At 52.2% G+C, this 14,229-nt stretch overlaps 1 protein-coding gene and 1 pseudogene across 1 annotated transcript; one reads left to right on the top strand and one right to left on the bottom strand.

The window, feature by feature from the left end:
- Window positions 1-146: 146 nt before the first annotated feature.
- TMC4 (transmembrane channel like 4) lies at window positions 147-14,087 on the top strand. Its single transcript, XM_057533524.1, has 15 exons — window positions 147-341; window positions 843-1,053; window positions 2,829-2,974; window positions 3,233-3,465; window positions 3,604-3,725; window positions 10,133-10,280; window positions 10,799-10,966; window positions 11,198-11,361; window positions 11,624-11,750; window positions 12,024-12,121; window positions 12,449-12,632; window positions 13,003-13,133; window positions 13,237-13,392; window positions 13,631-13,709; window positions 13,816-14,087. The coding sequence occupies exons 1-15, from the start codon at window positions 263-265 to the stop codon at window positions 13,882-13,884; spliced, it is 2,115 nt and encodes a 704-aa protein (XP_057389507.1). The 5' UTR covers window positions 147-262; the 3' UTR covers window positions 13,885-14,087.
- On the bottom strand, window positions 3,454-9,694 carry LOC114237866 (60S ribosomal protein L17-like; annotated as a pseudogene).
- Window positions 14,088-14,229: the final 142 nt, after the last annotated feature.

Below are 14,229 nucleotides of genomic sequence, written 5' to 3'. Positions count from 1 at the left end.
GATCAGTGTGGGGGGACTTGTACCACCGCATCCCTCTGTGATGTGCTAACACCCAGCCCCCCGAGAGCCACGCAGGCATCTGTGGACTTCAGCTCCCAGGAGACCTTTCGGAGCAGAGGCCCTGACAGTTTATGGGAAGTGCCGGGTATTTCCTCCGGGCCACCTGGCGGCCAGGTGTGCCCCTGTCTCAGGCTCCTCCCTCACCTGGGGCAGTCCCCGCTCAGCTGGCCCTAGAGACGGAAACAGATCCTCGGCTGGGGCCATGGAAGAGAGCCCGATGTGGGAACCGGACGCCTGGGCCTCCTCTGGGGGGTGGCCGGCACCCCGGGAGGCCAGAACAGGTGGGGGAGCCCGAGGAAGGTCAGGTCCCACTCCCCTGGTTGGCAGAAGTCCTGAGGGAGGGGGAGAACGGAGGTCCGCCTCCTGGGACCCCAGGGCCGAAAGGGGAGGGGCTTCGGCTCCCGGGTCTCTGGGGGAGAGGGGACCCAGAGGCTGGGACTTCTGGGTCCTGGGGAGGAGTCTGGAGACCCGGAGTCTTGGAGGAGGAGAGGGCTAGGGGCTGGAGTATCTGAGGGTATCTGAGGAATGGGAGGGGCCGGGATCACAACCTGAATTAGAGGGAAAAGGAAGTTGAGGAGCGAACTCCTCAGCCCCGGGGTAAGAGGGGCCTGGAGGGGCCGCACTTGGGTGCTTGGCGGGGCTATGGGGTGTGTCTGGGACCGGGGATTCCAAACTCCCGGATCTGAGGGGGGAGGGGCTGGGGGTCTGGACCCCTGCGTCTGAGGGAGGGACTGGGGGCCTGGACGCCTGGACTCTCCCAGCCGCCTGTCCTCCTGCCCCAGGTCCGTCGCTGTCCTCTGTGCTTAATGAGCTCCCCAGTGCTGCTACCCTTCGGTACCGAGGCCCTGGGGTGCTGCCCTGGGGGGCCGTGGAGGAGGAGGAGGACGGACAGAGGAGCACCCAGTCCCTTGCAGAAGCCACACAAAAGGAGCTGCAGGAGCCTGGCCCTTCCCGGGAACTGCCGTGGCCCATGCAGGCCAGACGGGCACACAGGTGAGGCCCACCTCCCACCTCCCACCTCTCACCTCCCAGCCAGGTGTGGACCATCCTCCCACTCGTTGGAGGCTCTGTCTCCATCTCACTCTGTCCTTCTGTCAGTCCCTGCCTCTCTCAGAGCTGCCTCTGGGTTTCTTTCTCTCCTGTCTGTGTTTGTGCTTCTCTGATTGCAAGGAGTCCTGTCTCCGGGATTCTTTCTCCTCTCTCTCTCTCTCTCCCAAGTTCTCGTCTCTTTGCGTCGTCTGTCCCTCCAAGGCTGTCTGCCTCTATTTCTCTCTGGGTGTCTGAAATCTGTCAGGTTTTTTTCCTCTCTGCTTTATGTCTGTCTCTGCCTCCCCCTCTTCAAAGCCTATCACTCTTTCATTTCTTTCTTTCCTCTTTCCCGCTACATAATTTACAGACCCAGTGAAAGCTGAAAATGCTGGGTCTCCTGTTCAACAATTATTACTCATTTTAAGACGGCAACAGCACAGCATTCAAACAGCACAGCAAGTGGGACGCCCTTCCGAGAACGGGGCCCTGTGTGACTCTTCAGGGAGCCCTTGAAAACTGACCCTTGTTCCTTACATAATCCTGACACCGATTCAGGATTGTGGGGAATTTTCTGACGCTCTGACACTAGCTTGGTGTCCAACAATTCAACTCAATTCTGACGCTATCTACCTGGAGATATAACCTCATTAACATAAAAAAGGCACCTTTAAAAAAAAAAAAAAAGGCACCTTTATCACTGTCACCACTTAGGAAATTCGAGGATTTAAGAACTGTGTGCCAGAAACAGGACAAAGACCGAATATATACTTTTTTAAAAAGTTTTTTCCAGTTTTATTTAGATACAGTTGACATACAGCATCGTGCAAGTTTAAGGTGTGCAATGTGTTGATTTGATACACTTATATTGATATATTGCAAAGTGATTACCCCAGTAGCGCTAGCCAACATCTCCATCATGTCACATAATTACTATTTCTTTTCAGTGGTCAGAACATTGAAGATCTACTCTCCTAGCAAGCTTCACGTATACAACACAGTATTATGAGCTACAATCACCAAGCTATACCTTAAATCCCCAGAATTTATTCATCTTATAACTGGAAGTTTGTACTCTTTGACCAACATCTCCATTTCCCTACCCTATCCCCAGCCCCTGGTAAACACCATCCTAAGCTCTTTTGAGTTTGGTTTGGTTTTTTTTTTAATTTTTATTTATTTATTCTTTTGAGTTCGGTTTTTTTAGATTCCACATGTGAGATCATCATACACTACCAAATATATATTTCTTATTATAAATCACAATATCACAACTACCTTTCTTTTTTCTTTTTTTTTCATTTTTTACTTCATGATGGTATTTGCTGACAGAAAAGTGCATGAAACACCATGTAGAAACTTAAAGAGTTTCCCCAAAGTGAGGGCCCAGGTAAACGCCACCTAGGGCAACCCCCTTTCTTCTTCCCAGACTTTCACTGAGGATCATTCCTTGCTTTTCTTCATAGCTTTGTCACCTGTGTGTGTAGCCCTAAAGAGAAGAGTTTAACTGTGTTTGCTCTGTGCCTTTGTGTAAATCGAACCCTGCAGTCTGTATTTTCTGTCTGTCTTCCTATGCTGAGCATTAGGTGTGTTTCTTTTCATTGCTATGGAGTATCCCGTGTTAGGAATATATTTCAACTAACTTCCTGGTTCAAGGATTAGGTTGTTTCTACAGGTGGGTGGTTTCCATTTGGGGCCACTAGGCCCTTCCTTTTCTGTGTCTGACTCTGTTTCCCTCCCAGACAGAGCCTTGCCAGGAACCAAGTGGCTCAGGGCTCGGGGTCCAGGGCCGCCCACTGGACTCTTCGGCTTCGGAGGTCCAAGGAGAAGGTGCGGGAAGGCCTGCGCTCCATGCAGCCCTGGGAGTGGACGCTGAAGAGGATTGGGGGTACACTGGGCTTTGGTCTGGCATCTTGGGACGGGACTGGACCCCTGGGTCTGAGGGAGGAGGGGCTGGTGACCTGGACGCCTGGGTCTGAGGGGGGAGGGGCTGGGGACCCGGACCCCTGGGTCTGAGGTGGGAGGGGCCGGGGGCCTGGACCCCTGGGCCTGAGGGAGGAGGGGCTGGGGGCTGAACTCCCGGGTCTGAGGGAGGAGGGGCCTGGGACGAGAAAGGAGCCCACGGCCTCTCTGCTGCCCCCTGCAGGCCAGTTTGGCGCCGGCACTAAGTCCTACTTCTCCCTGCTGCGCTTCCTGCTGCTTCTCAACGTGCTGGCCTCCGTGCTTACAGCCTGCATGATTCTGCTGCCCACCTGGTTGGAAGGGGCTCCCCCTGGTCCCCCTGCCCCTAACGCCTCCTCACCCTGCGGCTCCTACAGCCCCGGCTCTCAGGGCCTGGTTGCCTTTTCCACCGAGCTCTTCAATTTGCTCTCCGGAGAGGTGCGTGCCTGTGTCCCTGGGAAGCCCCCGCTCTGAGCCCTAGTGCCTTCAGTGACCCCCGACCCTGATGGCCCAGCTCCCTGAACCCTGCCTCCACCCAGACCCGTGGTGACCTCTGCCCTGCCTTTCCTTCCCCAGGGTTTTCTAGAATGGTCTCCTCTCTTCTATGGGTTCTACCCGCCCCGCCCACACCTGGCCATCACCTACCTGTGCTGCACCTTCGCCGTTTGCCTCCTCTACCTGCTGCTCACCCTGCACCGGTCAGTGCCACCCCTACGCCCAGGCCCCCCAGACCATGGGGGAGTAGCAGTGATAGATCCCCTCCTCCAGAATCCCGAGTCTTGCTCTGTGGTCCCTTTCTCTCCGTTTGAGTTGCAATCGAATTTTAAAATGCTTCATGATTGCTGCAGGCCAGGGATAAAGATGAGAAGTTTCTCCCTCCTGTGACTTACAGTCTAGTGGGGAAGGTAAGATATTAAACAAGCAAGCAGATTAATTACATCTTTTCTGGAGGGGAGAATGCTAAACAAATAGAGGTGATTCATTCACTCATGCAACAGATATTTATTGAGCAGATACTATGGGCCGGGCATTGTTCTAGGCAGCTGGCAAAAGAGAACAAACAAACAAAAACCCAACAGAGTCTGGTCCTGGGGGAGCTGACATTTTAACAGGAGAGACGCGTGATAAGCAATAAGCCCTAATGAGTGGATTGCATGGCTTGTTAGAGGGTGATTGGGTACAAGCAGAGCAGGTGAGGGGGATTGACAGTGATACTGGGCCAGGTTGCTGCTGTTTTGTTTTGTTTTGTTTTCTCCACACCACACAGCTTGTGGGATCTTAGTTCCCTGACCAGGGATTGAACCCGGGCCCCAGCAGTGAAAGTATTGAGTCCTAACCACTGGACCGCCAGGGAACTCCCCAGGCTGCTGGGGGTTTTTTGTTTTCACTTTTTTTTGCATTTATTTTTTGCAGCATTTATTCCCGGGCCATAAGTTTTTGTTTCTTCAGTTTCTTCTGGGACAGCTTTTTCTTCTGCGCAACCTCCTCTTCTGGTTTAGGAACAATCTGTTCTTTTTCAGTAAGGATCATCTCAATGTGGCAGGGAGAGCTCATGTATGGGTTGATCTGACCATGAGCTCTGTAAGTTCTGCACCGCATCCTGGGGGCTTTGTTCGCCTGGACGTGCTCAGTGACCAGAGAGTCTACATCTAAGCCCTTAAGTTCAGCATTACTCTCTGCATTTTTGAGCATGTGCAGTGAAAATTCAGCACTTTTTGGGTCACCGACCCTGCGTCCAGCCCCACTGTTTGGCCTGGGCACACCTACCAACTCCACCACAGTAACGACGGAACAGCACACATCGCTTTTTTTGTTTTTTTCTTTAAACATCTTTATTGGAGTATAATTGCTTTACAATGTTGTGTTAGTTTCTGCTGTATAACAAAGTGAATCAGCATCATCAAAAAATCCACATTGCTTCTTTAAAGTGATATCCTTCAGATACTTGGTGGCTTTTTGGATATGCATACCCTTAATGGCCTGGGCAGTTTCACGAGTGTTCTTAAAGTGAACACGAAGATTTGAACCTCTTGACTTGCATGATTTTGTGGGGTTTTCTGGGTCAAGTGAATAGCGAACCATTTTTAGAGGTCACCTCAGGCCACTTACCGGAAAAAGGCCAGGCTGCTGTTTTTTGTGTGTGTGTTTTGTTGTTGTTGTTGTTATTTATTTTTGGCTGCGTTGGGTCTTCGTTGCTGCGCGTGGGCTTTCTCTAGTTGCGGCGAGTGGGGGCTACTCTTCGTTATTGTGCGCAGGTTTCTCATTGCAGTGCTTCTCTTGTTGCGGAGCACGGGCTCTAGGTGCGCGGGCTTCAGTAGTTGTGGCTCGTGGGCTGAGTAGTTGTGGCTTGTGTGCTGAGTAGTTGTGGTGCACGGGCTTAGTTGCTCCGCATCATGTGGGATCTTCCCGGACCAGGGCTCGAACCCGTGTCCCCTGCATTGGCAGGCGGATTCTTAACCACTGTGCCACAAGGGAAGCCCCCAGGCTGCTGTTTTAATAGGGTGTCTGGGAAGCTTCATTGAGGACATGGTGTTTAGGCAAAGACATTGAGAAAGTGAGGGATTTGGTCACTCAGATACCTGGGGAAAGGTATTCCAGGCAGAGGGTGCAGCTGGAGCAAGGCAGGAGCAGGGCTGGCGTGTTTCAGGGTGCACAAGGAGGCGTGTGGGGCTGGATCAGAGAGAGGCAGGGGGCGAGTAGAGAGGGGGGAGCAGTAGGGGATGGGCCCACATTCTGTAAAGAATTGGGATTATTTCTGAGATGGGACTCATTGCAGGTGCCTGAGCAGATCACCCTGATCTGATTTAGGTTTTAAAAGAAAAGAATCTATGGCTCTATGGAAGAGAGGGGAGCTGGGGAGAGGGAAAGGGACGGAGAGAGCTTAAGGGCAAGGCAGCAGCAAGTAGAATAGTTATGAGATTATTGCAATCAATTGCAAAAATCACCAAGAGAGGTGGCTTGGACCAGGGTGGTGACAAGTGGTCAGTTTTGGGCTTAGTTTTTTTTTTTTTTCATTGAATTTCTTTTTTCCCCCCGCGTTATTGAGATATAATTGACACATAACATTGTGTAGGTTGATGGCGTACACTGTGTTGATTTGATGCCTTTATATATCGCAATATGATTACCACCATAGGTTAGCTAACACCTCCATCAAGTCAGTTACCATTTCTTTTTTTGGCGAGAACATTTAAGATCTACTTTCTTAGCAACTTTCAAGTATATAATGCAGCACTGTTAACAACAGGCAGAATATTGTACATTAGATCCCCAGAACTTACTCATCTTATAACTGGATGTTGGTACCCTTTGAACCACATCTCCCCAGTTCCTGCACCCCCCGCCCCAGCCCTGCTAACTACTGTTCTAATCTGTTTCTATGTGTTTGGCTTTTTTAGGTTCCACATATAAGTGATATCTCATACAGTATTTGTCTTTCTCTGTCTGACTTATCTCACTTAGCATAATACCCTCAAGGTCCATCCCTGTTGTCTCAAATGGCAAGAGTTCCTTCTTTTTTCATGGCTGAATAATATTCCATTGTGTATATATATAAAATATATCATCTGTTGACAGACACTTAGGTTGTTTCCATATCTTGACTACTGTGAATGATGCTGCAGTGAACGTGCAGGGGCAGATATCCTTTTGAGATTCTGTTTTCATTCTCTTTGGATAAATACCCAGAAGTGGGATTGCTGGATTATATGGTAGTTCCATTTTTAATTTTTTTGAGGAAACTCCATACTGTTTTCCTTAGTGTCTGAATCAATTTACATTCCTGTTATCATTGCACAAGGCACAAGGGTTCCTGTTTTTCCACATCCTCTCCAACATCTGTTATCTCTTACCTTCTTGGTGACAGCCTTTCTTTCTTTTTTTAAAAAAATAATTAATTAATTAATATTTTATTTTTGGCTGCGTTGGGTCTTCGTTGCTGCGCGCGGGCTTTCTCTAGTTGCAGCGAGCGGGGGCTACTCTTCGCTGCAGTGCGCAGGCTTCTCATTGCGGTGGTTCCTCTTGTTGCGGAGCACGGGCTCTAGGCGTGCAAGCTTCAGTAGTTGTGGCACACGGGCTCAGCAGTTGTGGCGCACAGGCTTAGTTGCTCCATGGGATCTTCCTGGACCAGGGCTCGAACCCGTGTCCCCTGCATTGGTAGGCGGATTCTTAACCACTGTGCCACCAGGGAAGCCCGGTGATAGTCTTTCTGACAGGTGTGAGGTGATAGCTCATGATTTTGATTTGCATTTCCCGGATGATTAGTGACGTTGAGCACCTTTTTATATACCTGTCGGCCATCTGCTTGTCTTCTTTGAAAAAATGTCTATTCAATTCCTCTGCCCATTTTTTAATGGGGTTGTTTGGGTTGGTTGGTTGGTTGGTGTTTTGTTTTTTTGCTATTGAGTTCTATGAATTCTTTCTATATTTTAGATATTAACCCTTTATCAGATAGATGATATGCAAGTATTTTCTCTCATTCTGTAGGTTGCCTTATCCTTTTTTGGATTGTTTCTTTTGCTATGTATAAGCTTTTTAGTAGCCCCATTTATTAATTTTTCCTTTGGTTACTTGTGCTTTTGGTGTCACATCCAAAAGAACGTTGCTCAGACCAACGTCAAGGAGACTTTCTTCTGTTTTCTTCTAGGAGTTTTTCAGTTTCAGGTCTTATGCTTAAGTATTAAATCCATTTAGAGTTAATTTTTGTGAATGGTTTAAGGTTGGGGTCTAATGTCAGTCTTCTGCATGTAGATATCCAGTTTTCCCAACACCATTTATTGAAGAGACTGTCCTTTCCCCACTGAGTATGTGGGCCTCCTTGTCGAATATTAGTTGACCATATATATTTCTCATTAAAAATAAAAAATCACAGGGAATTCCCTGGTGGTCCAGTGGTTAGGACGCTGTGCTTTCACTGCTGGGGCCTGGGTTCAATCCCTGGTCGGGGAACTAAGATCCTGAAAGCTGCATGGCATGACAAAACACACACACACACACACACACACACCCAGAAAAATGGACGAACCAAAGTATAGATCTTGGTACATTTCCCATCCACATCAAGAAATAGAACATGACTAGCTTCCAGAAGCTCCTCAGTATCTCCTCAGCTTACTCCATCCCCCCACGTGCCCAACCACCATTGTTTCTATTGACCCTATAGCTTGCTTTTGGCCCATTTGTTCTTTATATAAAGGGAGACTGTATATATGTTGAGAGGAAAGCCCACAGGATTCTCTAATAATTGCATGTGGGGTGTGGCAAATGATGGAAGTTAAGAATGACTCCAGGTGTTTGCTGTCAGTTGAGATGGGGAGGGCTGTAGAAAGAACAGGCTTGTCGGGGAATATCCGGGGTGCAATTTTGGACCAGATGATTCCGGGATGCCTTTTGGACTGATGAGGGAATATTGAGTAGGCAGTTGCATACGTGGGTTCTGCAGAGGAGTCTGGACTGAAGTTACAAACCTGAGACTCACTGGCATTCAGGCAAGCCTGGGAGATCCCCAAGGGAAGGCACTAGGATCAAGAAAGAAACCAAGAACTTAAAAAAAAAAAAAAAAAAGAGGAGTGTTTCCTAAATGCCAGGCACCGTGACAGGGCCCAGGAACACCAGATGGGGGTCCCCCTACCTTTGTCCAGCTTACAGTCGAGTAGGGGAGATAAATTTCAAGATAAGACTGTTAAATAAACAGGCAAGTCAGCAATTTGAGTTTGGGAGCTGTACTATGTAGAAAACAAATGGGAGGATACAATAGAGCATAGAGCAGGGATCAGCACAATTTTTTTTCTGATAAAAAAAAAATGAAGGCCAGGTAGGAAATATTTTCATCTTTGCAGGCCATGTGGTCTCTGTCTCAACTACAGTCTGCTGGGCAAAAGCAGCTGTGGACAGTAGGAAAATGAGTGGGTGTGGCTGTGTGCCAATCAAACTTTATTTACAAAAACAGGATTTGGTCCCAGGGCCATAGTTTGCTGCCCCCGTGTGATAGAGAATAATGGGTGGGGACCCTCATTAGATGGAGTGGTCAGTAAAGAACTCTCTGAGGAAGTGACCTGTAGAGGAAGACTGGAATGTTGGGAGGGAGCCAGCCAGGTGAACAGCCAAGACACCAGCATTGCAGACGGAGGGGACCGTGAGTGCAAAGGCCCTGTGGTGGAAAGAGGTTGGGAAATGAAAGGCGAGGAGGAGGAGGGGGGACAGGATTTGAGCTTGGAGAGGTAGGTGGGGGCCAGATCAGGGGGGCTATGCTATGAAGGAGCCTAGGACTCAAGAACAAAGAGAAGCTGTGACTTCCCTGGCGGTCCAGTGGTTAAGACTCTGCGCTTCCACTGCAGGGGGCGCGGGTTCCATCCCTGGTCGGGGAACTAAGATCCCACACGCTGCAGGGCACAGCCGAAAGATTTTTTTAAAAAAACAACCAAAAAACAAAGAGAAGCTGCAGAATAGGTTTTAAGTGGGAATGCCATCGGATCCGCTTGAAAGGAACGCTCTACTAGCTCGGGAGCGGAGACCGGGCACAGGTGTTAGCAGGGAGAGCAGGTGGGAGTCCTCTGGGCCCACTTGAGAGGTGATGGGGGCCAGCGCCGGGGCGGCGAAGGTGGATGTGGAGTCTTCCTGCTGTTTTCTGTTTCTTTCCTTTTCTCTGGTTTTCTATCCCCTCCCTGGGTCTCTGTCCCCCTCTCTCCAGTCTCTTTACCTGCCCCCTCCTCTTCTGAGTCTCTGACCACCCCCCCCTTTCTCCGTCTCTTTTTCTCTGAGTCTTTGTCCCCTTTTCTTGGAATCTCTGCCCCCCTTTGGGGGTCTCAGTCTTCCCTCTGAACGTCTCTCTCCCCAGAGTCTCTGTTCTCTGCTCTCTGGAGAGCTGTCGTTATCTCTTAGGTTTCCATCTTTTCTTTTTGGGTGTCTGGCCTCCTCTGGGCCTCTCTGCATCTCTTTCTTGGTCTTTGGCGACAATGACTGTATACGTCTCCACCAGGTAGCAGCTCTCCAAATGCCCAAGGTCTTAGAGTTCATTTTCCCTGTTTGCCCCAGAAGGGGAGAGGGGGATCCCCCCTGCTTGTGGCTGTCCTGCTACACCCCGTCTCTCGGATCTCCCCTCTCTTAGCTCGGTGTCTGGCCTGAAGCAGACGCTGTTGGCTGAGTCAGGGGCCGCGACCAGCTACAGCCACCGGGTGTTCTCCGCCTGGGACTTTGGCCTCAGCGGGAAGGTCCACGTGCGGCTGCGCCAGCGTAACATCCTATTTGAGTTGCAGGTGCGCTTAGGGGTGGGGGGGCCTACAACCAGATGTCACCCGAGGGGGCGGGGCTGAGAGAATGGGCGGGGCCTAGACCAGGGACCGGGCCTCCAGAGAGATGCTGGGCGGAGCTTTCTTCTAAGGAGGCGGGCCTTGGGGGAAAGGGGCCAAGGGATGCCTGAAGTCAAAGGGTACAGGAAAAAGCTAGCAGCAGGAAACGGGCGGTACCTAAAGCTCCTCGGCTCAAAGTTAAGAGAAGGGTGTGGCCAGAAAGGGCTTGATAAAGTAGAACTGTAACTCCAAACACCAGGCATGAGTGCTGGGCGGGTCCTGGGAGGAGCTGGACGTGTTGGGCGGGGCCTTGGGGGCGGAGCCAGATCTCAATTGTCACCTGGAGGGCCCTGGATGGGTTGGGATAAGGATTATAGATGTTCTTGGAGGGGCGGTGCTGCATCGGTTCACGTTGAGCCTGGGCTCTGGACCACAGGCTGCACCTAGGGTAATGGAACCCAAGTGGACGTCTCTTCCGGCCTTAGGTGGAGCTGGAGGAAGCAGCGGTGCGGCGCCAGGCTGCGGTGCGGACGCTGGGCCAACAAGCCAGGGTGTGGTCGGTGCGGGTGCTGCTCAACGTGGCGGTGGTGGCACTCCTGTGGGCAGCCCTCTTCGGCGTCTACCGGGCTACAGAGGCCACTGCGAAGCTGCAGGTGTGGAGGGCCCCGGGGGAGGAAAGGGCCTGGTTCCTACATTTCCAGGGGTGGAGGAGACTGAGGCCTATGATTCCTGGAATCTCAGAGAGGAGGGATTGGTGTGGGGGGGTGATTATGTTTGGACTTTGGACTTCAGGGTGATGAAAGAGGAAGAGGCTGGGGGAGGATGTTAAGCATGGCTCCTGAAGGGCCCCAGAGCCTCTTCTCTTGGTCCACCCTCCCTCCTAGGAGATGCATCATATCCAGGGGACGCCACTGCTGAAGCTCGTGGTGGAGTACCTTCCGTCCATCTTCATCTCCGGGGTCAACTTCGTGCTGCCACCGGTGTTCAAGCTCATTGCCCCACTGGAGGGCTACACCAGGAGCCGCCAGATCGTTTTTATCCTGCTCAGGTTCTGGACTCCTGGGGTGGGCTGGGGATGATGGTGGGGCTGGTCGGGGGACATTGGTTGTAGCAAATAAGAGACTGAAATCGTCAGGATATGGGATCCAGTGGGATCTGGATTCAAATCCCAACTCTTCCTGTCACTGAGCCTCAGTTTTCTTCATCTGGGAAATGGGGAGAATTGTGAGCACGCTCCACACAGGAGGGTCCAGGCACGTGGTGGGCACTCGGTCAGTGCTGATTCCCTTTCTCCCTCTTCCCCTTGCCAGGACAATGTCTCTCCGCCTGGTCTCCCTGCCGGTCCTGCTCTTGTCTCTCTGGAATCAGATCACTTGCCGGGGAAATGCGAACGCTGAGGAGTGCAAAACCTGTGGCTACAATTACAAAGAACTTCCGGTGAGGATGAGGGGTGGGAGGGGACGGACTCCTGGGTCCTTGAAGGAAAGGAGGAGCCCGGTGGGTCCGGACCCCTGGCTTGGGAGGAAAGGGGAGCTTGGGGTGCTAGAATACCTTCCCCTTGAGGACAGGGGTATGGATTAAAAAAACCCCTAAAGACCCCCAGAGAAAGTATTGATAGAATCTCATATGCTTGCAGTTTGGAGACTCAGACGTTCGGGTCTACAGGTGTCTGGGTCCTGAGGTCTTTATGACCTGTTCTTCCTTCCTCAGTGCTGGGAGACTCGCCTGGGACAGGAGATGTACAAACTCCTGCTGTTTGACCTCCTGACCGGCCTGGCAGTCACGATGCTCATCCAGTTTCCTCGGAAGTGAGAGTCCCGCCCCTTGCTGTGGCCCCGCCCCGCACCCAGTTTTCTCTTTCGCCCCGCCCCTTTCTAGCCCTGCCTCTGACTGCCCTGTCCGCAGACCCCGCCCCTCCACGAGTTTGGTAGTCACTTCCCTGTGGCCCTGTCCCTACTGCCATGATTACCTCTACGCCTCAAGCCCCGCCCTCTAGACACACCCCCTCCAGAACCTTGAAGGCTCCGCCCCACCCCCAGATATGCTCACTTCCGATTGGTGGGCGGGACGGTGAAGGCGGGGAAACCCGTGGCCGGCCCGCCTCTGATTCGGCCCGGCCTCACCCCGCCCCTCAGGCTGCTCTGTGGCCTCTGTCCCGGGGCGCTGGGTCGTTTTGCGGGGACCCTGGAGTTCCAGGTGCCTGACGAAGTGCTGGGGCTCATCTACGCACAGACAGTGGTCTGGGTGGGGAGTTTTTTCTGCCCTTTACTGCCTTTGCTCAACACGGCCAAGTTTCTGCTGCTTTTCTATTTGAAGAAGGTGAGGGGTGGGGAGCACCCTTGGGTCTGAAGCGGGAGGTATTGGGGCTTGGGCTTCTGGGTCCTGGGGGGAGGAGGGGACTGAGGGATATGACTACTGGGTCCCGGCGGGGGAGGATGCCAGGGTCGTGGACTACTAGATCCTGACGGAGGGTGGGTCTGGAGGACAGACTCCTGGATGTGGGAGGAGGGGTCCAGGGCATCCCAACTTTTAGGTCTGAGGGAAGGGGGGACCCGGACTCCTGTGTCTGATAGTGGAAAAGAACTGGGGCTCCTGGACCCTGACTGAGGAGAGGAGGCCAGGGACCAGGGCTCCTGGATGGTGGAGAAGGAGAGTCTGGGGCTCAGATTCCCTCATCCCCCCCCACCAGATCACCCTCTTCTCCACCTGCTCCCCGGCCTCCCGCACCTTTCGGGCCTCCACTGTGAACTTCTTCTTCCCCCTGGTCCTTCTCCTGGGTCTGGCCAGCTCCACCGTTCCTGTGCTTTATAGCATCTTCCTGTAAGTGTGAGAGGCACCTGCCTCTCTCTCCCTCCCTCCTTCCTCCTTTCTCCAGGGTTCTGACTTTTGGCCATCCTTGAGCTCTGCCTGTCTCTGACTTCAGGATCCCACCTTCTAAGCTGTGTGGTCCATTCCGGGGGCAGTCGTCCATCTGGGCCAAGATCCCCGAGTCTATTTGCAAGCTCCCTCAGACTGCCCAGGAATTTCTCTTCTTCCTGGGGACCCAGGCTTTTGCTGTGCCCCTTCTGCTGATCTCCAGGTGAGAGCCCTAGACTCCTGGGTCTGAGTTTGAATGTCTGACCTGGGGTCCCGCTGCCTGCTTCCAAGAGAGAAGGGGGCTGGGGGTCCAGACTCTTGGGTCTGAGGAAAGGAGGGGGCTGGGATACTAGACTTCTTGAGTCTGAAGGAGGAGGTCCAGACTCCTGATTACTAATGAGCCCTAAGTTGAAGATATTCTAAGGGCGTTTGGGGAGTAGCTTCCATTCCGTCTCTTCTAGCATCCTGATGGTGTATACCGTGGCCCTGGCTAACTCATATGGACGCCTCATCTCTGAACTCAAACGCCAGATAGAGACGGTGAGCCAGGCCCGGTCCCTGGGAAGGGGTCCTGGGGAATATGGAAAGGGACACGGGTGGAGAGAAGATCTGTCTCATCTCCACCTCTCTTTACCCTTTACCTCAGGAGGCGCAGAATAAAGTCTTCCTGGCACAGCGCGCTGTGGCGCTGAGCTCGGCCAACAGAGCTCTTTGACCTCTCCAGCCTGGCTCAGGGTGACGTCCCACTTTCAGACCCAGACCTGCCCTCAGATACTTTGTAAGCCTCGGCCACATCATTTGGAAAATGAGCGAACTGGAGAAGACCCCATGCTTTTCCCTCCCTGGGATTCACTGCTAAGTCCCTGACTCTCCAGTGAACCTCTTTCTAGTACCAATAAACACAGCGGAGGCTGCAGAGCGCTTTTTGAAACTCGCGTCCGGAAGGCGGGGCAAGGCATCAGCGGGACATAAGCCAATCAAATGTGTTTACCTGTGGGTCGGTGCGGCGGGCTCTTCCGCGAGAGGACCTGGCGGGAGTGCCAGCCAATCAGAGGCCGCG

The sequence above is a fragment of the Balaenoptera acutorostrata genome, chromosome 19, assembly GCF_949987535.1.
Source record: "Balaenoptera acutorostrata chromosome 19, mBalAcu1.1, whole genome shotgun sequence".
NCBI lineage: Eukaryota > Metazoa > Chordata > Mammalia > Artiodactyla > Balaenopteridae > Balaenoptera > Balaenoptera acutorostrata.
Note: the sequence above shows the minus strand (reverse complement) of the source record. Positions and strands in the feature narration are given on the sequence as shown.

Coding starts and splice junctions, on each gene's coding strand:
- TMC4 (XM_057533524.1), top strand. CDS start 263: ATGGAAGAGAGCCCGATGTGGGAACCGGACGCCTGGGCCTCCTCTGGG. Junction 1,054..2,828: donor CAGGCCAGACGGGCACACAG/GTGAGGCCCACC, acceptor TTTCCCTCCCAG/ACAGAGCCTTGCCAGGAACC. Junction 2,975..3,232: donor GACGCTGAAGAGGATTGGGG/GTACACTGGGCT, acceptor TGCCCCCTGCAG/GCCAGTTTGGCGCCGGCACT.